We start from the raw sequence: 23840 nt of genomic DNA, 5'->3' as shown, positions 1-23840 counted from the left end.
AAACTCTTTCTATGAAGTCAGCATTACCTTGATTCCAAAACCAGAGACCCTACTAAAAAGGAGAACTATAGACCAATTTCCCTGATGAACATGGATGTCAAAATCCTCAACAAGGTATTAACCAACAATACATGAAAAAATACATTAAATACACTAAAACAATACATTAAAAAAATTATGAACATGGATGCAAAATCCTCAACAAGATAGTAGGCAACTGGATTCAACAATACATTAAGAAAGTTATTTACCATGACCAAGTGGGATTTATACCGGGGATTGCAGGGCTGGTTCAATATCCACAACACAACATGATTCACCATATCAATAAAAGAAAGGACAAGAATAATACGATCCTCTCAATAAATGCAGAGAAAGCATTTGACAAAATACAGCATCCTTTCTTGATAAAAACCCTCAAGAAAGTAGGGATAGAAGGAGCATACCTCGAAATCATAAAAGCCATATATGAACGACCCAATGGGGAAAAATTGAGAGAATGGGGAAAAAATTCCTGACCCTAAGGTCAGGAACAAGACAGGGATGTCCTTTCTCACCACTGTTACTCGACATAGTATTGGAAGTCTTAGCCTCTGCCATCAGACAACACAAAGAAATAAAAGGCTTCCAAATCAGCCAGGAGGAGGTCAAACATTCACTCTTCACAGATGACATGATACTCTACATGGAACACCCAAAAGATTCCACCAAAAACTACAAAAATTAATTCATGAATTCAACAAAGTTGCAGGATATAAACTCAACGCACAGAAATCAACTGCATTCCTATACACCAACAGTGAAGCGACAGAAATACAAATCAAGGAATTGATCCCCTCTTCAGTTGCACCAAAAACCCATAAAATACCTAGAAATACATCTAACCAAAGAGGTAGAAAATCTATACACTGAAAACAATAGAAAGCTTATGAGACAAATTGCAGAAGACACAAAAAAAAAAAAATGGAAAAAGATTCCATGCTCCATAGGAAGAACAAATATTGTTAAAATGTCAATACTACCTAAAGCAATCTACATACATATTCAATGCAATCTCTATCAAAATAACACCAGCGTTCTTCACGGAGCTAGAACAAACAATCCTAAAATTTGTATGGAACCAGAAAATACCCTGAATGGCCAAAGCAATCTTGAAAAAGAAAACCAAAGCAGGAGGCCTCACAATCCCAGACTTCAGGCTATACTAAAAGCTCTAATCATCAAGACAGTATGGCACTGGCACAAGAACAGACACTCAGATCAACAGAACAGAAGAGAGAACCCAGACATGGACCCACAGACGTATCACCAACTCCAGGATATTAGTTCCAGTCTTTTGAACTCATTATCTAGGGCAGCTTTGTCCTGTGGCTGTGTGCAGTGTGAAATGAAAGGCTGCTCTAGTAATGGCAAATACTTTAGGTATGGTATCTATCAAACTTAATTCTCACAGAAACATTGCTAAACTTTCAACTTTGCAGTTTGCAGACTGCTGGTGGACAAGTTATGGTGGAGAACTGATTTACTGTTGGTGCAAGTAGGTATATTTCTTCTAACTTTGAGGCTAACAGCATAGAAGTGTGCCCAGAAGGTGAAGATTTCCTGCACAAAGACACTGATGAAAGAAATCTATCAATGTAGTTCACAGCCAAATGCAGGGTCTCATTCTGTGCTTTGTACTATTCTCCTATTTAAACCAGTCCACAAGCACAGAAAACTGTTTATTAGGTCTTACAGATTTCTCCATGTAACCCACTTGAGGCCTGCATTTAAAAAAAAAAATGTTAACACTGAATTCATTTTTGAGATACAGAGAGACCGAGCACAGGTGCAGGAGGGGCAGAGAGAGAGGGAGACACAGAATCCGAAGTAGGCTCCAGGCTCTGCTCTGTCAGGACAGAGACCTAAGCGGGTCTCGAACTAATGAACTGCAAGATTATGACCTGAGCCCAAAGTGGACACTTAACGCTTCACTGACAGAGCCACCCAGGTGCCCCTTTAGGTTTACATTTAATCTCCATTTCCCTAAGGTATGTGTCAATATCCTCATGATAATCCAGGACTTCTTTAACATTCATTGGGTTTCCATCTTCTAGTACAATTGATATGTCCGTAATGCGTGGTGACTCAAAACTATTATCCATTGGATAATCAAGAGATACCAGTGGTTCTCTTGGTCTAGGTAAAGTAAAAGCTAAATTGAAAGCCAGCACATTTTCATGATTTTTTTTTTTTTTTAGATTCATCTGGCCTTTTTCAGTCTATTCTTGTGTTTTATCCGCCTGGTAAATGGAGGATGCTTACTGTTTGCTTCCCAGGGAGGTACAGCAGCATGTTCATCATGCATAGGAAGATCCTTAAGAGGCGCAATCTGTTGTGTCTTGGGCCTTTGCTGTGACACCGCAAAGCATGGTTCCTGGCCTTCAGTACAGCCACGCCTTCCCAAGTTTATTGAGCAGGCACCACCTTCTCTTGGTTGATGTTCTTCTGGTCCTCTTGGATTGCCATGTGCTACAGTTATCAGCAGCCCCTCTGGTTCTAGGCCTGGGCATGGAGCTGCCCAACATCACAGCTTCTGGGATCTTGGTGGGATAAGTCTGTGGCGCAAAGCAGTGTGTACTCTTTCCCAGGCCAAGAAACACTCCAGCCACATCCAGCTGCCCCATCTCTAGGCAGCTTGCCCGCTAAGGATAACGCAGTACCAAGGAGGTTGCAAAAGGCATATGCAAGCAGTGTGCAGGGATAAAGATGCTTCCAAGACGCAGCAAGCAGCCCACTGGAGTGGCAGCTGGCTGTTCCTGCAGTTCAGGTAGTTAATACACCAAATAACTCAATAAGGCATTTTCAGAGACACTTGCCATATCTTCTGCACTGTAACTACATCTATACTGAAAATAGTTAACAAGTTAAAATGCAAGCATCAAAATATTTAGAGTGCACTGTTTAGCTCATACAGGATTCCTATTCCTAAAAGGTTCCGCAGGTGGATGGTACTGATGGCTCCAAATATTGTGAATGAAATTACTGCCACTGAAATGTATGCTTAAAAGTAGTTAAAACGGTGAAGTTTAAGTTATGTATATTTATCAAAAGAGGAAACTTACAATCGGAAGTAATGGTATTTCACTGTTGGCTTATAAATGTATACTTCCTATATCTCTCAGACATAATTTTAGATTAATAAAACAAGGCTGCATCTTGTAGACTTTCTGGTTTGGAAAACAATTTTCTTCAGAATGTTGAAAGATTGTGCTCATTTCAGCAGCACATATCCTAGAATCTTGAAAGACTTTTATCTTTTAATTTTTGCCATTATTGTGGCCTCTGTGTAGATGAACTCATGGGATGGGTGTTTTGTTTTGTTTTGTTGTTTTGTTTTGTTTTGTTTTCTCTGGATCCAACCATTTCTCTGAACCTTCACTTTGCAGTAAATTGTACCCTAAATATCTTCAGTCAGTATTTAGTGAATACTGAAGGTAGGGGAAGATATGGGACTTCATTTTAGCTAGAAAAAGTTACTAAAAATGCATTTATTTAATATAAATGTGAGGATCTACATAAGACTGCACATAATTACAAATGCTTCAACTGAAAGCCTGAGATACAATGGACCTATAACATTTCTAAGGAGAAATTTAATTTTAAATAAGGAAATCCTATAAATAAGCCAAGATTTGTAAGAATATTTGTATTAAGATGATCCAGAAATCACCCCTAGTTCGTAACTTCTCGGGGATACCTAATGTTCTAATGGGTGATTTGTCTTCTGAAATGTCTGCCTAACATCCATGTTAGAATCAGTCTTCGTTCCCTGACCATCGGCTTAATTATTGCGAGGACTGCAAGCCCAGAAGAGATGTAGGTATGAAAGGATACAGATAATGTACACGATGGTTAACCCATAAATAGGCATCCGTGAAGTTTACTACTATCTGGAATCCTAATAAACAAGAATTTTTCTTTCCACTAATAAGCAAGAGTTCACAAATTTTCTCCAATCCAATATATGTCCATCTGTCCATTCAGCAGTGAAAAAACTAAAACATTTCCTCATTCTTACTGAGAATCCTCTCCTTAATTCAGGTGTTTCACAAACTATGTGGAAAGCCTTGTAGATATGCACATTTTTCTGTTACCACAGAAACAATAATCTATTTAGTAAGTCAAACAAACAAACAAACAAACAAACAAACAAAACCCACTGGTTTTCAAGGACAAACACCTGTTGTACCTGTAGAAACCCATCCCAAAGATGTTTCCTAGAAGAGTGAAAATGTCCGTAAGTCATATGGGGGGCTTACAGTATCACTCTATTCTAAGACCAAGATTAGAAACACAATTATTTTAATTTTATCTAATTCCATTCTATTATTGTGCAGTAAAGGATATCTCTTGCTTAAAGAAAAGTCTGGCCTTTATACAGCTTCTGGAAGGTAATCAGTAAACTCTCTGAATACCACGCAGGATAAAATTTTATTTACTGGGGGGCAATGGGCCATGCTACACAGTTCATGGTAAAATGTGACTCATGGTGGGGGGTTTGGGCCAGGAAATACCAGCCTGATCTCTGAAGGGACTGGACACTAAGATCAGTCATGCTGAAAGTCATCCATGTGATGTGAGTTTCCCTACTTGGCAACACTATATGCATGCTTTCAATCACAATTTCTAGGAGAGTTAAGCTCTGTCCGTACAACCCTAGTGGGAGAAGACCACTGAAAGTTCATGCCTGGACTTTGTTCTATGATCCTCTTCTCTTTGATGATTTCAACTTACATGGTTCATCATTATCTTTTCTGAATTCTTGGGAGTACTTTTTAGCAAATTGCTGAACTTGAGGGTGGTCCTGGACACCTCACCCAGCTGCATTCATATTCCAAAAATAAAAAAAAAAATAAGATGATAGAAAAATTTTAAATTATGAGTTCTTCTGACTCTATTTCATTTTAATTTCAAATATCTGAAATACCTTTCTGATGATATGAATTTCCTTCTAATAGAAAAATTCACAGTACTGGTGCTCTCCCCACTCTATATTTCTGTTGTCAAATAAATAGTTAGGGGTGCCTGGTTGGGTCAGTCAGCTGAACATCCAACTCTGGGTTTCACTGGCTCAGGTCATGATCCCAGGTTCATGAGACTGAGCCTGTGTCAGGTTCAACAACAAGTGTAGAGCCTTCTTAGGATTCTCTCTCTCTCCCTTTGGCCCTCTCATCAGGGTCACTCTCTCTTCAAGTGAAATGAAATGAGATTAAATGATATGGAATGAAATGAGATGGAAAGAGATGAAATAAGATAAATTAAAATATAGTTAAATTTTATGTATTTAATTTATTTACAAGGCACTTCAAGTGATAAGGAAAAATAATAACCAAATGTATACTGTGGACAGGAATAAAACTTAAAATTATAGAATACTCTGGATTAACATACGAAAAAGTCCTTTCCCAAGAATAAAATTACCTTAATTAATATGACATTCTCCCTTCTTCAACCATAAAATCAAGGCTCCATCTGTCTAAAAAGTTACTACAATATTCTCCTACATGCTCTTTGTGCTCAAGAAGATTTTAATCATATCTAGAATATAATCCAATTTTTCAAAAGGCCAATGTGATCAACTACACTTACTCTCTCCAGTTTAAACTAACATTCACTATTCCCTAAAGCCTTGTTAAGTATACTTCAGCAACACCAGGATTCCCTGTTTATGATCATGCCTAAATCTTTTCCTCGTGGGAGGTCACTAGACACAGACTCTCCTTTCAATAATGTACTTCTTTTCAACGTTAGGTTTTAGTTTACATGCACTCATTTAATAAGGTTTTCTAAAAAATTATGTCCTGTATTGAATCCATTTATTTTGCACCAAGAAGCAAAAGCTCATCACAAATTTGTTGAACAAATGTTGCCTTTACGTGAAGAAAAGGGAAAATACCAGAAGCAAAACATGTGCTCAACAGCCCTAACCTACAATCTAAAATTTTAAAACACCAGAAAAAAAGGTAACAATACAGACTATTTTTAAAACATCAGCCAAAAATAAAGCTTGAGCACATTACTATCTCAAGGTATATGTGTAACTCTCATTTAGTATTCTTATAAAAAAACCCTGAATATACTACATGACACAAACTGCTTTGGCAAATGAGAGAATGAGAAAAAAATTGTATCTGGTTTTATCAATCATTTTAAAGGAAGACTTACACACAGAATGCATTAATAATTAAAATCATTTAAAAATGTAAAAAAATAAAATTATTTTCTTTAATAATGCCTTCTCAAAACATACATATTCTCATTTACCTTTCTGAAGAACTGCTGATAAGTGTTCACCTAGAAGCTGCTTTTCTAGCATAGTGACCAGTTGTTTCCTGTTTAAAAAAACGAGTTTAGAATCACTGCAAGATTCTCCTAATGGAGAGTTAAAACGGTTTTCCAAAACCCTGCTGCATATATTATTGTCATCTGTCCTGATTTCTGTTTTACATTGTTATGCATGTATGAGTGCCATAAGATTTGTAGTCTGGTCTTCAGGAGACTGAATTTCATTGCATGAACTTCTGATTTCAGAGTTATAATTATCATTACATAACTACAGAAAATTATGTGATAATAATAAACATCTAGTTTACATAAAAATTACTATTTTACCTCTAATTAAACAAGACCAACAACAAATTTTCTAAAGTTTCCCACTCATCCAAAAAACTAAAAAATAAACTTACGAAGAAATTTTTATTTGTCAGGCTTTCCCATCTTTTTGATACAAATGAAGAAAGGAGAAAGGCAGGAACTAAGCAAAAAAGGTGAAGAACTATATTATTTAATCCTATCATACGACAACTTAAAAGTTTTTTAACATTTATTTTTGAGATACAGTGAGAGAGAGAAAGCATGCACACGATCAGGGTAGGGGCAGAGAAAGAGGGAGACACAGAATCCAAAGCAGGCTCCATGCTCTGAGCTATCAGCACAGACATGAACTGAGGCAAGGTGAAGTCAGATGCTTAACTGACTAAGCCGCCCAGGTGTCCCTGATAATTTCTGATCTAAGTAAAGCAAAATCAAAGTGTATATAAATATGGTATATAGAAATTACATATACAAATACAAAATATGTAATTCTTACTGTGTGTTAAGGCATAGGTAGGTTCTAACTCTGTCTACTTCTCCTTCTAGGAGCTTCTTGATGTGGTAAAGACACCCAGGAATCTGAAAATAAAATTTTTACCTTCCTATTTTAAGAATCATGGGACTTAAAGAACGAAAGTTACAAAGTTTTTGTAGCAAGCAAACAAAAACATTCCTCTTTTAAATCAATTTAGTGTCATAACCTTGAAAGGCACAGCTATATGGTCATTTTGTTTCTATCAAGTCAGAATGTCAAGAATTATTAAACTGGTTACAGCTTGTAACTGGAATCCATGGTTTGAAAATTTAATATAACCAAACAAAAATATAAAATACATGAAGCAAAGGGCTGTTATAAATGAAGAGAAACACTGAAAATTCAACAAAAGCTGATGACTTGACTACATACAGATCTATGATGCACAGTACATACAGAATGTACATGATATATAAAAGGACATATATTATATCCAAAATAATGGATAGAGTACTCAGACAGAAACCAGCAAGTTAACACAATACTTTAACAACACTAAACACGAAAAAGTATTTATAGAACACTCCACTCAACAACAGAATACACTTCTGCTCAAAGTGCACACAGAATATTCTGCAAGACAGACCTCATCAATTCACAAAACAAGCAAATAAATTTTAAATGAATGAAATTATAAAAACTGTGCTCATTCATCAAAATGGAGTGAAACATGGGAAAATAAGAAAATTTGAGAAAGTCACAAATATGTGGAAATTAGACAACACATTTCTCAATAATCAAGGTGTCAATGAAGAAATCAAAGAGAAACTACAAAGTACCTTAAAATAGGTGAAAACGGGGCTAGAACATACCTAAACTTAATATGGCAGCTAACACATTATTTAGAAGAAAATTTATGGTTATAAATAATTACATCAGAAAAACAAAGACCTCAAAACAAAATAAACTTTAAAAAAAAACCTACTTCCTATCTAAAGACACTGGAAAAAGACAAAGTAAAACGAAAGCAAATGAAGAAACAATATTTAGCATAGAATTTAATGAGAGAGAAATGAAAAAAAAAAACAATAGAAAAAAAATTAACCATACCAAGAGTTGCTTCTTTGAAAAGATCAACAAAGTAGACAAATCTTTAGCATAACTGACCAAAAAAGAAAAAAAAGAATAAAAAATTGTCAGGAAGAAAGGTTTGTCAAAATTTATAGGAATTATAAAGAAACATGGTTCTTTACATTTTAATAATCTTTTCTATGGATATTGAAAGAATTTATAATTATCATCTTGATCTCAAATACCTCTTTTTTTTTGCACTAGCTTCCTTTCCTCTGCTGCATAGAACCTGCTTGTTTCTTCTAAGAATTTACTCTCAAAAGATTCTTGGTAAATCTAATAATGGAATATATAAAAGAAACTTAGTTAAAAGTTATCTTTAAGATATGACATTAGAAATCAGTTTCAATTTAATGAAAGTTAAGGAATTACTTACCCGCAAATCAGAAAGCATAGTTACAAGCCTTTGAATAAGACATCGATCAACCGTTTCGCCATTTCTTTCTTTCGCAATCAACACAAGAATTCCATCTATGGTCCTGCTACGAACATTCTGATCACAAATTATATATGATTTAAATAATTCAAGGCCCATATCCCTAAAACAAACAAAAAATCTGCCTAAATTTTGGCTTATATTTTCCCCATCAGTTACACTTCTGTGTATATAATGCATTTCCCAGTCGAAACAAAATATAACTTGATGTTAAATTCACTGTATCTACAGTTGGATAAATATTTCTATTTTGTTTTTTGATGGTCTGAAATCACTAAATAAGATTTCAGTGTAAATAAGGCACAGTGGATGACATGTATAATTCAGTAATTTCTTAAAAATTAAGCAAAATTTAGGACGCTAAAGCTTCTAAACTGGCCCTAGATTTTTAGCCTTCATAATAAGCACAATGGTATGAATAATATCGACATTAATATCAACTTAGTGACCTTCTAGTGTTTTATAACGAAGTATTTCAAATGGGATTCAGTGTCCTAGATTAGATTCTAGAACTAGTATGTTTCCTAATTAAGACATGTTTTTAAATTGAGGTAAATTATAAAGTAACACTTAAAACTGTGTTACCATGTACTCAAATATCATTTTAAAAAAGTCAAAGTTTTAGGATACAAAGAAATACACATTTTGAAAATGATTTTTCTCTTATTGTGTTGTCTCTCAGAAGATAAAGGAGGTGATTATAAATCACATGTAACAGTGTTTTAAGTAATTATTTGTATCTTACCAAATTGAAGACAACATCAAAATTTGAAACGCATAAGTTCTATCTAGGAACAGAAAAATGTTCCTAATCATGCTCTGTTAGAAATAAAAAAATAAAGGTAAAACACTACGTCTCAAAGATTTTTTGGTTAAATTATCATCCCATCAAATAAAAACTTAACTCTTAAGAAAAGCACATAATTTATAACATTCTTATCAATCAAACATGGGCAATAATGTATTTATTTCTCTGGTAAAGATAACCTTTCAAATTTTTCACTCTTTTCTACGCTGCTAGTTCTTAAATAATAAAGATTAATAGAAATATATAAAGAAAATTTATTAATGGGTTATTTTATGTAAAAACTGCCGATATATGAATATTAGTGGTAAGTATAGTCTGCTCAACACATCTTTGAAAAACACCTACATATACATTTTCAGCAGACTGAAAATATAAGACAGAGCTGTACCATAAAAGAAGAGGAAATATGGAAAATTAACAGCAATACTTACGAAGACCAAGGCCGGGTACAAATATAACATTTCACCGCTTTTATTTAAAAACACACACAGCAGGAAGAGAATTCTTTATAATGAATATACTGGTTATGTACAAACTTCTTTATTATGAATATACTGGCTATGTACAAATTAACTGCGATGTGAGCATATATAAGAAGAGCAGTTCTCACACATTATTGTCTCAAGTCCCCTTCATATTTTTAAAAAGTACTGATGAAAGCAAAGAATTATCACCAGTGTAAGTATCTGCTAATACTTACCGTACTAAAAAATTAAACTGACAAAACTTTAGGTATTAAATTCAAGTTATACTAATATATTAATGAAAATGTAATTAATTTGTAAAGAAATAAGGTTTTAATCATTTAAATTTTAAAATAAATTACCAAAGGGCATGAACTTTCACTTGTAATATGAATAAATTTTGGAGATCCAATGTAAGCATGGTGATGAAGTTAATCACCATATGTGCTGGAAAGATACTTGGCAGTTGCTAATAGAACAGATACTTAACTGTTATCACCACAAAAAGTTAATGGTAATGATGAAAAGTGGTAATTGAGGTATTAGCTAATTCTACCGTAGTAATCATTTTGCAGTATACAGACGTTACCAAATCATCACACTGTACATCTTAAACTTGCACAATGTGATGACTCTATTATACCAAAAAACTTGGTAAAGAATTCATAATCTACAAAAGGAAATAGAGCATTAATGCTTTAAACACACCTTTTAAGTGCTATATTACAAACATGCTTTTAAGTGCTATAATACAAAGAGATGGGAGAAAGCAAATGAGAAGCAAAAGAAAACTAGGGTGGAATAAAAGCCAGAGTGGAATAGCCTAGAAAGCATGAAAGAAATGATAACCTTTGAACTACATCTTAAAAGAGTAAGAATTTTCCAGGAAATATTTTTCAGAATGATTTTTACATATTGCATGGAATAATCAACATGCATGGCATATTATTTCACACACACTTAATTTTGTGGCAAGTTCACCATCATTATAAATGGTGTAATCAACTGTGTAGGATTTAAAATATGCTTGTACAATTAACATCAGCAACAACTGTAGCCATAAATACACTGTTTTTAGAAAATGTCTACTTTTTTTGCTTCTAACTTAAAACATTTATGGCACCTCTTTTGCTGATTCCTCTTTTAACACTACAGAGGACATCTGGAAATGTTGTGGGAAGGGGTTATTATGCTGTTGAGAGAATTTTGCCATGTTAACACTTTTGGGGAGGTTAAAAGAAATTGGTATTTGTATGGATTACAGCCCTCATTTTTAACCAAGACCCACAATTACTTTTTTAAACAAAGAAAACTAGAAAGATGGGATGTGGGAGCCATCAATGACTTAGGACACATCTTATGGTCCGAATGAGTGAGAATAACAACTCCAAATACAAAGAACTAAATCAGCCAATATGCTTGGCAATTCATTAAAACCAATTAGATAAATACTTTCATGTCATGATTCATGTGGGGACCTCCTTTTATATTTTAAAAATATAAACTCTTCAGTATCACCATTTTATTGAACTGTTTAGTCTATTCTAGTTTTTATTCTTTACATATGAAACTGAGAGAAATGTTTTCCATTAGTGAAGATTTAAACTCACTGCAGTTTTGTTTTTATACCTTAAATAAACTTTTAAATCTAATAATAGTATCAACATATCATATTACCTTATGCTTTATTCTGCCAAATAGAAAAGCAAACACAATTTACATATTTTCATTTTCAAAATATAGACATATTTTGTGTTGAAGCATTTACAGGTTTATCTATCTTATTTAGTATAGCTTTGTTATAGCTCTACTACACATTCCTCCATATATTCAAAACTCAGATGATAAATTACTAATTTCACACACTATTTAGTAAGACTAAATCTGACATACATTTTGTGCCTCTTGTTTAAGCTCCTATTAATGTTAAACTCAATTACATCTAAAGTATAATTATCTGTTTGGAAAAAAACACCTAATTGTAAGCGAATAAATAAATTAAAATTAAAACGTTAAAGAACTGAAAATTTTGGTCTACCATAAAAGTACTTCCAGAAGCTTTTAAATAAAGTATGGGCTAACTACAGTTTGAAGTTTTTCATTTACAGAACCATTTAACACATTCCATGATAATTCTCTGAACTAAAAATATAATTTCTATACTCTACTATTTGTCTGCTATGATTTTGCCAGCATTTATCCATTTTCTTTAGAAAAGGGCCATTATCCACAGAATCCATGAGGTAATGTTAAGAAAAACTTTATATTCTAACATTAACACACATTCTGCAAACGGAAGATATGACTTCTAAAAGACAGTATTTAAAACTGCTTAATGATAACCTCAGGTCCAAGGATGTCTGTCTTAAACAGAACACAAAGAGAACAAAAATAACATTAATCCCATATACCAAGTAAATTATTCCACTTGATAGATACTGACATGGAAAATTTGACAAAAGACAGGAAACAACTCAAAGAGGAAAAAAAAGGATACTCTCTGAATTGATGAATTTGTGCTTTGAGGTGGTGTTCACAAAGCTGCTTCAACTGTTTATACAAGTTTGCAGATAAATTGTAGGAGCAAAGGTTTTCAACACTCTGAAAAAATGAAATTTTTGTGCTTAAGTTGAAAAAATGCAAAATAAAGTTACTTTGTCTACAACTGTTGATTATATACGGACCACTGATTGTGAACTTATTTTATATGAATTAATAAGTGAATAGGAATGTCATGAATATATTCATGACTATTAAATGATGAAAAGCTATTTCAAAATTTGCAGTATCTGAACCCTAAGAAAATGAATTTAAAGTCTTCCATCTCAATCAGTATGTACAAACCCATTCTTTATGAGTAATTCTAAGCACCAAGACATTCATAGTAATCAGCTTTCTTTAATTTAAAAATAATTCTCTGAAATTAGCTGTTCAAACCATACGTTAAACCACGTCTTAATTTTCAGAATTTTTAAAAGATTACAATCTTTCTTTAAAATTTTAAAATTAGAAAATACATTTTAAAAATGTGTACAATACAATGAAACACAATCTTATTAAGTGTGACTTTCAATTCCTATAACAAACAATAAAACAAACCATTTGTTTATATTAAAATACACCCTACTGACCACTGCAGTGAAGTCACCAATAGTGCAAAGCTCTCACTCCTCATAAAACAAAGAATTCATCTGGCAAGAATGTTCAGAATCAACATTATAAGAGTTCTAGAGTCTAACCAAAACTTTATGACCAAAGGCACATTTAATAAAGAAAAAGTATGCTACATTTCAGTAATAGAGCCTTTTGGAGGCTTAATTGTCAGAGCTACATAAGCATGCCTAGGTTCTTTTTAAACTAAGAAAAAACATGTACAGGACCAGGCTAAATTACATTTAACTAAAATAACTTGAACAATGGAACATCATAAAAGCCATATAAGAAAACCTCACAGCCAGTACCATCCTCAGTGGGGAAAAACATAGCTTTCCCCCTGAGATCAGGAACATGACAGGGATGTCCACTCTCACCACTGTTGTTTAACATTGTGCTGAAAGTGCTAGCATCAGCAATCAGACAACAAAATGAAATGAAAGGCATAAAAATTGTCAAAGAGTCAGTCAAACTCACTTTTCACAGATGGCATAATACTCTAACATGGAAAACCTGAAAGTCTCCACCAAAAAGTTGCTTGAACTGATACATTAATCCAGCAAAGTCACAGGACACAAAATCAATGTACAGAAATCAGTTGCATTTCTATACACCAATCGTGAAGCAAAAGAAAGAGAAATCAAGAAATCAATCCCATTTACAATTGCACCAAGAATCATAAAATAGCCAGGAATAAACCTAACCAAAGACGTAGTCTACTCAAAGATAGTCTATACAAAGATGTAGTCTACAAAGATGTGTATGCTGAAAACTATAGAAGACTTGTGAAGGAAAGTGAAGAAGACACAAAGAAATGGAAAAACATTTCACGCTTATGGACTGGAAGAATAAATATTGTCAAAATGTCAATACTACCCTAATCAATCTACATGTTTAATGTAACCTCATCCAAAATTGCACTGGCATTCTTCTCAAAGCTAGCACAGCCAATCCCAACATGTGTATGGAACCACAAAAGACCCCAAACAGCCAGAGTAATGTTGAAAAAGAAAACCAAAGCAGGAGGCATCACAATCCTAGACTTCAGCATTTACTACATCAAGACAGTATGGTACTGGCACAAAAACACACACACAGACCACTGGAATAGAACAGAGAACCTAGAATTGGACCCAGAAATGTATAGCCAACTAATTTCTGACAAAACAGGAAAGGGTATCCCCTGGAAAAAAGACAGTCTCTTTAGCAAATGGCGGTGGAAGAACTGGCCAGCAACATGCAGAAGAATGAAACTGGACCACTTTCTTACACCATACATTAAAAAAAACAACAACAACAACTCAGAATGGATGAAAAACCCAACTGTGAGACAGGAAACCATCAAAATCCTAGAGGAGAAAACAGGCAACAACCTCGTTGACCTCAGATGCTCAACAGGTCTCCAAAGCCAAGGGAGGAACAACAAGCCAAGAGGAGCAACACTCTCCAGTTGCATCCACGTTGCTACAAAAGGCCATATTCCATTCTTTCTCATTGCCATGTAGTATTGCATTGTGTATATAAACCAAAATTTCTTTATCCAGTCATCAATTGATGGACATTTAGGCTCTTTCCATAATTTGGCTATTGTTGAAAGTCCTGCTATAAACATTGGGGTACAAGTGCCCCTATGTCTCAGCACTCCTGTATCTCTTGGCAAGGGAATTAAAAGCAAAACTGAACTATCAAGACCTCATGAAGATAAAAAGTTTCTGCACTGCAAAGGAAACAACAAAACTAAAAGGCAACCAACAGAAAGGGAAAAGATATTTGCAAACGACATACTGGATAAAGCGTTAGTAACCAAAACCTATAAAGAACTTAGCAAACTCAACATGTGAAAAACAAGTAATCTGGAGAATTGAGTAGAATGAATGAATAGACGCTTTTCCAAAGAAGACATCCAGGTGGCCAACAGACACATGAAAAGATGCTCAACATCGCTCATCATCAGCTAGATACAAATCAAAACCACAGTGAGATACCACCTCATACCAGTCACAGAGGCTAAAATCAGCAACTCAGGAAACTACAGATGCTGGCGAGGATGTGGAGAAACAAGAACCCTCTTGCACTGTTGGTGGGAATGCAAACTGGTGCAGCTGCTCTGGAAAACAACGTGGTGGTTTCTCAAAGAATTAAAAATACAACTACACTATGACCCACCAATAGCACGATTAGGAGTTTATTCAAAGGATACAGGAGTGCTGATTCACAGGGGCACATGTACCCCAATGTTTGTAGCACCAATTTCAACAATAGCCAAACTATGGAAAGGGCCTAAACGTCCATCAACTGATAAATGGATAATATAATATAATACAAATTATATATAAAAGGTTATATTATATAGTAATATAATAATATGTAATATAATAATAAAATTAGTATTATTAATAAATTAATAACATATATAATATACATAACACATGCACGTGTGCGCGCGTGTGCGCACGCGCGCGCACACACACACACACACACACACGTATATTTGTTGGCAATGAGAAAGAATGAAATCCTTCCATTTGCAGCAATGTGGATGGGGCTGGAGGGTAGTATGCAAAGTGCAGCAAGTCAAACTGGAGGGTATTATGCCAAGTGAAGCAAGTCAATAAGAGAAAGAGACATATATATATGTTTTCACTCATGTGTGGATCTTGAGAAACTAAACAGAAGACCATGGGGTAAGGGTAGGGGAAAAAATAGTTACACACTCTCTTAAATACAGAGAACAAACCTAGGGTTTATTGGGGCACTAGGGGAGAGGGGAAAATGGGTTATTGGGCACTGAGGAGGGCACTTTTTGGGATGAGCACTGGGTGCTGTACGTAAGCAATGAATCACAGGAACCTACCCCCAAAACCAAGAGCACACTGCATCCACTGTGGGTTAGCCAACTTAATCATAAATTATATTTAAAATTTAAAAATTAATAAAATAAAATAAAATACCCTGAACAATAAGAATATATGCATAAAAGTACAAAATTATACACAACATAATTGTAACTAAGTAAATCAATCAAACATAAATACACAAAGTGTACTGCATGATTGTAATCTTGGTAGATCCCATGATTACGATGCATGATGATAAAAATTATCCAAGGAATTATAATTCAATTATTACTATAAACCCTGATTCCATTATGATTAGTGAATACCTGTATCCAAAAGTAACACACACCTGATAGAGTTCCTCCAAGCTGTACTTAACAGAGATACTATTCTGGATAGCCTGTACAGCTTCTTTTAACTTTTGCCATGTTTCTTCAGTGTAGTTTTCCAGTGGCAGGGGTTTATCTAATAAATAAATGAAAGTTTATAGCATAACTGTTTGGGAGACAATGTCAAAATACTAGAACATGTAACATATCCTCACACATTTATAATATAATGAATTTATTTTAAACAAAGCTTGTTGAGGCCATTCAGTGGGTTAAGAATAGTCACTTCAGCAAATGGTACTACGACAAGATACCCACATATGAAAGAACGAAGTCAGTGTCATAATCAAAACACAATTCAAAATGGATCAAAGACATAAATGTAAATACGAAAGCAAAATCTATAAAACTTTTAGTAAGAAACAAAGGGATAAATCTTCGTGACCTTGGACCTTGCAGTAAATTCACACATGACACCAAAACATAAGTGACAGAAGATAATGTATTGGGGTTCATTAAGTTAAAATGTGAAATTTTTGTGGATCAAAGGTAAGGAATAAAGAAAGCAAAACACAACCATCAGGATACAATAAAATATTTCCTAATAACTGGTAAACATGAAGCATCCAGAATAAAAAAAAAAAAACTGTTGCAATTCATCCACAAAAAAGAATATCAACCAATTAATAACTAGGCAGCAGATTTGAACAGATACTTTCAAGAACATATACAAACGGCCAAGTAACCCATGAAAGGCTGCCCAACATAGTAATAGATTAATACAAGTCAAAATCATGACATACGACTTTATACTTAATAGGAAGGATATAACAAGTTTTTTAGAGGATGTGGAAAAACTAGAACGCTTATACTTCTCTGGTAGGAACATAAAATTGTATGGAGAATGTGGAAAATTTAGCAGTTCTTCCATTAACCATAAAATTACCATATGACCCCACAATTCCCTTCCTAGTGTATATCCAAAAGAATTAAAAACAGGTATTCATACAAAATAGTGTATATAAATGTTCATGGCACTATGTACATCCATATGATAGGATTTTATTTAAGCCATAAAAATGAAGCATTCACACATACTACAACCTGAATGAACTTCAAAAACACTATGCTAACTGAACTCAGCCAGGCACAAAAAAGATTATAGAATGAAACATCCAGAAGAGGCAAATCTATAAAGACAGAAATCAGAGAGCTGACTGCCTCGTAGAGAGAGGACAGAAATGAAAGGAAAAGGAATGGGGCAGAGAGATCATAATGCTTGTGAACATAGGTTTTCATTTTCTACCTATTAAAATATTTCACAATTAAACTGAGGCAGTAGTTACATAATACCGTCAAGTGCTAAGTGTACAACTGTATACTTTAAAAGTTAACATCCAATTTATTCTTTGTGAATTTCTCCTCAGTAAAAATATCAGCACAAAATTTGTAAAAGAAAGTCTCAACAAAAAACAAGAAACTTTTATGTTTAAATTACTAAACAAAAATAATCTTGCAAATAAATGATAAGGTTATACTTAAGAAGCTGGCAAAGATAAAGTGAATCTAAAATAAGAAGAAAAATAATACAAAATTAAGCACAAATTAACTGAGGTAGAAAACAATCAAAACCAAGATGTGGGCCCTTCGGAAGGGAAACTATATAGGCCAATATATAATATATATAAAATTACATTATATATAATATATATTATATATTAGTTATTAATATCCATTAATAATTATATATAACTAAATTTACACTATATTTAATATAATATAATTAATATAATTAATATGATTATATTAGTCATTATATATAATATATATTAACATATATATTAGGGTTTATATATAAAATACACAAAGTTATGTTATATATAATATATATTATATAATTATAATTACATATATATATATATGTGTATATATATATAATATTAAGTTTATTTTTCTTTGTACCACATTCACTCTCTCTCTCTCAAAAAAATTTACTATTATCCAAGATGGTAACCATTCCTTCTTCTATGCAGAATTTAATACAAACTTTACCCTGAAATAAATGAGTTATTTTAAAAATCTGAAAAGCATTATTAATTATGTCACGGAAAAAGGAATATGAGTGTTGCTTCAAATCTAGTTTATATAAAAAAGTTAGCAAAAACACCTGAAAGTCAGATATCGGATGATGATGATCTACAGAACTATTTCAATATTCCATCCCACTAAAACAGAATATTTTCTAAGTTTATTTGTAGTATTTTAATACATGAGACAGAACCGCAAATGTTGTATATCCTTTACGTAGGAGTATTAAATTTGTAGAGGCAACTGGGTGGGTCACTTGGTTACGCTTCCAACTCTTGATTTTGGCCCAGGTCATGATTTCATGCTTCATGAATTCGAGTCCTGTGTCAGGTTCTGTGCTGATAGTGGGAAGTCTGCTTGGGATTCTCCCTCTCCCTCTCTTTCTGCCCCTTCCCTGCTTGTGCTCTCTGTCTTAAAACAAATAAACTTAAAAAACAGTCAAAATTATTTAAATAACTTTAAGAGATACTTGATATAGCTCTGCCCTGAGTATGAGAACCCAGATCAAATTAGTAATATTGACTAAAACAATGAAAAACATATGCACAGACCAAAGCATTTCAGTTCCTTAAATTCACCCTAATGCTGAAATATACCAAAAAAGATTGGAAAAAGTAAATTTTTCAATCTATGCAACAATGCATGAGTATAACATGAATTCAAATAATTCATGCTATTTGAAATCTTACTTGGCCACTAAAGTAAGATTGCTTTTTGAAACTTCAACAATCTAAAGTCAAACTTCTGCATAATAAATCTAGCATGCACTAGGTTCTGGATAAGGCGAAAAGGTAAAAAGCAAAACACCAAGGGGCAAAATGTTACAAACATTTACTTTTGAAAAGTTCTAGAAAATCTGAGGTCTTATTCATAAATTTTGGATTGTTTGATATTTACTTACAAAACTATTTTTTGAGCAGAAAATAACTGAATTCAAAAGTTTTTAAATAATATTAATTAAAATTTTAAAAAGTTAATTTTTTTCTTGACAACTAAAGATGGCAACGGGGTTGGAATATGCCCTTTAAAACCTGTAAACTAAAAAATGAGAATCTTGACAAGATACCAAAAACATTGGTTTATAAAATGCCAAAATACCATGTAAGGATTCTGTTTTATGAATTCGATATGAAAATATTATATGAAAAATTACGCTAATTCTATAAAAATTGTATGAAAAACCAATGATTATCATGAGTTTTAATTTTTATATTAATATCTCTTCAAAATTTAAAATCTACTCCTAATAAAGGATCTTATTATGGTTTCACTGTTTATGTCCAAATGCACAATTTTTTACCACCTGTTCTGTAACTTATTAAAAATTTAAATTGTTGCCTTTGGACTCCCCATGTAAGAACTTTTCTCAGTAATATTACAGATCCACTCACTAAAAAGATGGAAGAGAATGTATTCTACAACGGTGTGGCAACCTAGAGTATTTCAAACAGTAAGGGAGGGCATAAATGTACTTTAGAGAGAAACAAAGTACTGAAGAGTGGAGTAATTTTCCAAAGGTCTCGAGTCACTCCATGGTTAAACTGGGGCCAGGATTCAGGTCTTCAGAGTGTAAAATCAATGTTCCTAATCTTGTAAAAATTAACTACCTCGAAAAATATTAACTGTATCTCTCTGAATTTAAAGTAAAAAAGCAGCAACAGGGTATGAAAAGCTAAAACTGAAATCTTAAAAAAATTATCATTAAGTTACCTTTAAAGTTTTTGATTACCAACTTCTTGACAGAGCCAGTGCCAAGCATGTTACTGGCAAAACTAGACAGAGTTGTTGGGGCTTTAGTGAAGTCATTGTTGTGATGGTCTGCAGCCACAGAGAAAACTATCAACTTTCCGTTTTTAAGTTGTTCTTGTTTCTGAGAGGCAGCAGCAGCTGCAGATGATGATGAGTCTTCCTGAGGCATTTTCACATTAAGTCCTATGAAATCCAAGAAAATTCAAGTTTATAATTTTATCTAGTAGAAGACTTAAGAAGTTTTGGTGACAGGAAAAAGAAGCAAAAGGAGACAAACACGAAGAGCATTTAGTAATATTCCTGACCCTTGTTCCTATATTTTACTCATTTTTTTTCTTAACACTACATGGAAGCAGATGCAGGGAGACCATCAGCAGGTAGTCATAATCTCTTGAGAAATAGTCAAAACACTAATGACCAGATGAGGAGATGAAATATTGTGAAAATGAAGAGAATGAAAAAATGAATAATCGTCAAAAGAAAAAGAGGAAAGTAACCAAGCACAAAGGGAAAAAGTGAGACTGCTGAAGTAAGAAGTGAGTTTCAGTACAGCATAGTGGCAAATGACAAAATGGTTGTAAAAGTGTTTTGGAATATGCAAGGGCAAACATGGGAAGGAAACACAAGAGATTAGAAAACAAGAGAAAACTGGGAAACAGAGGGGAAAAAATGAAAAAGAGGGAGACAGAAAGAGAACACAATGTAAATACAAACTGCAAAAGAAAAAAAAAAAACGTACAAGGCACCTATATCAGAATATTTCACAACCTCCTGCAACACAGAGCTTACCTGAGGGGGGAAAAGAAACACAAACACAAACACAAACCACAGAAACAGCTAAGAGACAGAAATCAATGAGACAAGAAGTGAAGTACAGAAAGCCAGAAAAGCCAGAATATAATACATTTGTTTACTCTGTACCACTTTACATCACGGTTAGCTATACAGACGTTTGTAATATACAGCAAATAAGAGACAAAGCTCTGCACTCTCATGGAACATTCACTATAAAGGTCCAGAAAATCTAGCAAGTAGGATACCCAAGGTGCTAAATGATAAAATAAATAAAAACACACACATGGGTGGAAAGAGTTAAGTTTAATGAAGGATTAAAGGTAAGAACAAAGTCAAAAAGAGGTATGTAAGAAAATGAAGGGGAAAGCCTGTAAAAGAAAATAAAAAGCAAGGCAAATTACGCTACATAATGAGTTAGGCACAAATAAACAGGGACTTTAAAAAATCATGGATATTTTGGATATCCCTCCGAAATCACGGAAAAACATGAGAGAAGTTTAGGGAGACAGAGAGAGACGCAATGGTAGAAATAGGCAACATACATTCACACAGAATTCCGGTTACAAAATCGACGCTAGAAGCCTCCTGACTGCTAGAACTAAAACAGCAACACGGCACCCTTACGATCAAGGCATAAGAAACCAGTAATAATTTACACATTTTCTGGTTGTTTGGTGCAAAGTACTTGCCTCTCTGAAACCGGAGAAAGTACTCAGAAACGACGCTTGACGTCCCCCACAGCCTCGCCGTCTCGCGATGCGACACCTCAAGATGTCTCCACCGGAAATGACGGAGTCCAAAATTCTGATTATGACGTTCGCTTGCATAGCACAACTACCCTCTGCGCTGCCAGGCAAAAGAGAAAAGGAGCTAGAGCCATGTCCGGAGAAAGATATTGTAGAGAAATACAAGATCAATTAACCCTGCGTGGAAAAAAAACATTTTTCTTAGCAGATTGCAGTAGATCGCTTAGCCCTCAAATGTATGCAGTTATTTAAGTAATCTGAATGTGGAGCATAAATGTATCAATCTTGTATATCCTTTCCTTGGGAGGCCAACTCGTCAAGCCGTTCCATCCACGGCCTTTAAAGCAATGTATAAAAGCTGTCAGAAGCTGTCAATGACGATGTAGGGAAAAATAACCGTTAACCAGCTTTATTAAAGCTATAAAGTTCCTACGGAAGGAATTATTTTTTTCTGATTAGTTTTTTGTTTGTTTGTTTGTTTGTTTGTTTTTTTATGCTGTAAGTCCTGGTACTTTTATTTAAATTAACCTCTATGTAGAATGCATAAAGTGAACATTATTAATTTTGGTGTAGATGCATAGATGAAAATGAATTTCTCTTCTTAATTCTATTTTGCTGTAAGGCTTAGCTCATATTCTGAGTTATTCCATTCCCCCTTGCACATCTGTGAATGGCTTTTGGTAACTGGTACTTTCACCTTTTATATTGCTACATTGTGTTGCTAAATCCTCTAAATTAATGAAAGTTAATACATTTAAACAAACCTTAACTAGACATATGCCCACTACCGACATTTACTTATCAAACATATTTCAATTACTATGAGGTACACCAGACTAATATTATACATTATATTAACTAACTGGAATCTAAATAAATTTGTAAAAAAAATATTTTTGACTACCTTTTTTCACCTAACTCATTTGTGTGTGTGTGTGTGTGTGTGTGTGTGTGTGTGTGTGTGTGTGTGTGTTTTACTAACCTTAACAATTCTATCAATTATTTAAATGCCTTCAGGCCCACTCTCCTTTGTAGCTACAGAGGACTTAGTATAATAAACAATAACACAGTGCCAAGTACTACATTAAGTGCTTCCTTGAAGTTAGTTCGTTTAATGTTGTTGCCAATCCTATGAGGTGTAGAAACACTAATTATTTCAGTTCTTCACTAGAACTTGAGAGAAGTGCAAGAAAGATAAATAGGTTACTTTTGTTTATAGTCTGATGGAAGAAAATTTACCTGTTCTTACAATACTGTAGAAAAACTTTGATTTTTTTACATGTAGTGATGAAAAATTATGACAGCAAAGGCAGTACGAAATATGAGATTCATAAGCACTTTTGTGTCTTCTATTACCATGTACATACTCATTCCATAGAATACTACTTACTACAATCAACATTTGCTAAATGAAGTGAATCATTAAGCCTTAAGAAAGACGGATTGAAATACTGATCCCGATGATTCACAAAGAGTAAAAAAGGGGCAGATTGTAAAACAACTGATTTTGCTTTAAATCTACTAGAAATGTTTGGCTACTATCTTAAACCATTAGTATTAATGTCCCTTAACAATGACCTATTGATCTTCTTTATGTTTAGATGATAGAGGTAGATATTAGAGAGTTCCGTAAATGAGTGTTCTCCAGAAGGATGAATTTGCAAGATTTAAATAAAGGTTACAGTGAGTCAACAGTATTCTCCAGTCAGGGATAGACATGTTTCTATCCTTGGACAATTATTTTCATATTTTCAACAATTTACCTTAACTTACTTTCAGTAAAGCAATGTATTGCTCTAAATAGTGAGCTTCATTTCTTCTCTGACCAGGTCAAAGGGAGAATAAAATGCCACTTAAACTGTCTCTTTCCTCAGAATCCAAACAAAAGAAAGACACCACCATTTCCTCTTCTTTGTATAATTAATAAATGGTAAAACTCTCGCTTCCTCTTAACAAAATCTAAAATATGTATATTTTCCGCTTCCAATTTTAACAGATGTTGGTAAGCTGCAACATGATTTTGAGCAAGAAACAACTATACTACCTTGTACTAATTATATAGTTAGGTAGAAACTTGATTTTTCTTTCTATGTATCGTATATATGCCCATACTCTCCAGAAATCCTACAACCAAGTTTTTAATCCTTTGGGAATCTTATCAGGTTCTTTTATCTGTTATATACTGCCACAATT

The 23840-nt window shown here is 33.7% G+C and overlaps 1 protein-coding gene and 1 pseudogene across 1 annotated transcript in view; both read right to left on the bottom strand.

Moving 5' to 3' along the window:
• Positions 1-20285, bottom strand: part of LOC145715072 (cullin-4B-like) — a 137637-nt gene extending 117352 nt beyond the window's left edge. The window contains 9 exon segments of the mRNA XM_081794656.1: positions 6307-6374; positions 7133-7238; positions 8428-8518; positions 8619-8781; positions 9424-9497; positions 12119-12188; positions 12448-12551; positions 16290-16405; positions 20068-20285. Coding sequence (XP_081650782.1) covers positions 6307-6374; positions 7133-7238; positions 8428-8518; positions 8619-8781; positions 9424-9497; positions 12119-12188; positions 12448-12551; positions 16290-16405; positions 20068-20275 — 1000 coding nt within the window. The 5' untranslated portion in view covers positions 20276-20285.
• On the bottom strand, positions 1256-2694 carry LOC145714987 (cyclin-A2 pseudogene; annotated as a pseudogene).
• Positions 20286-23840: the final 3555 nt, after the last annotated feature.

This window comes from Panthera onca, chromosome Y (genome assembly GCF_046562875.1).
Source record: "Panthera onca isolate mPanOnc1 chromosome Y, mPanOnc1 haplotype 2, whole genome shotgun sequence".
Lineage (NCBI taxonomy): Eukaryota > Metazoa > Chordata > Mammalia > Carnivora > Felidae > Panthera > Panthera onca.
The sequence above is the reverse complement of the archived record's forward strand: the minus strand, read 5'-3'. Positions and strand labels throughout refer to the sequence as shown.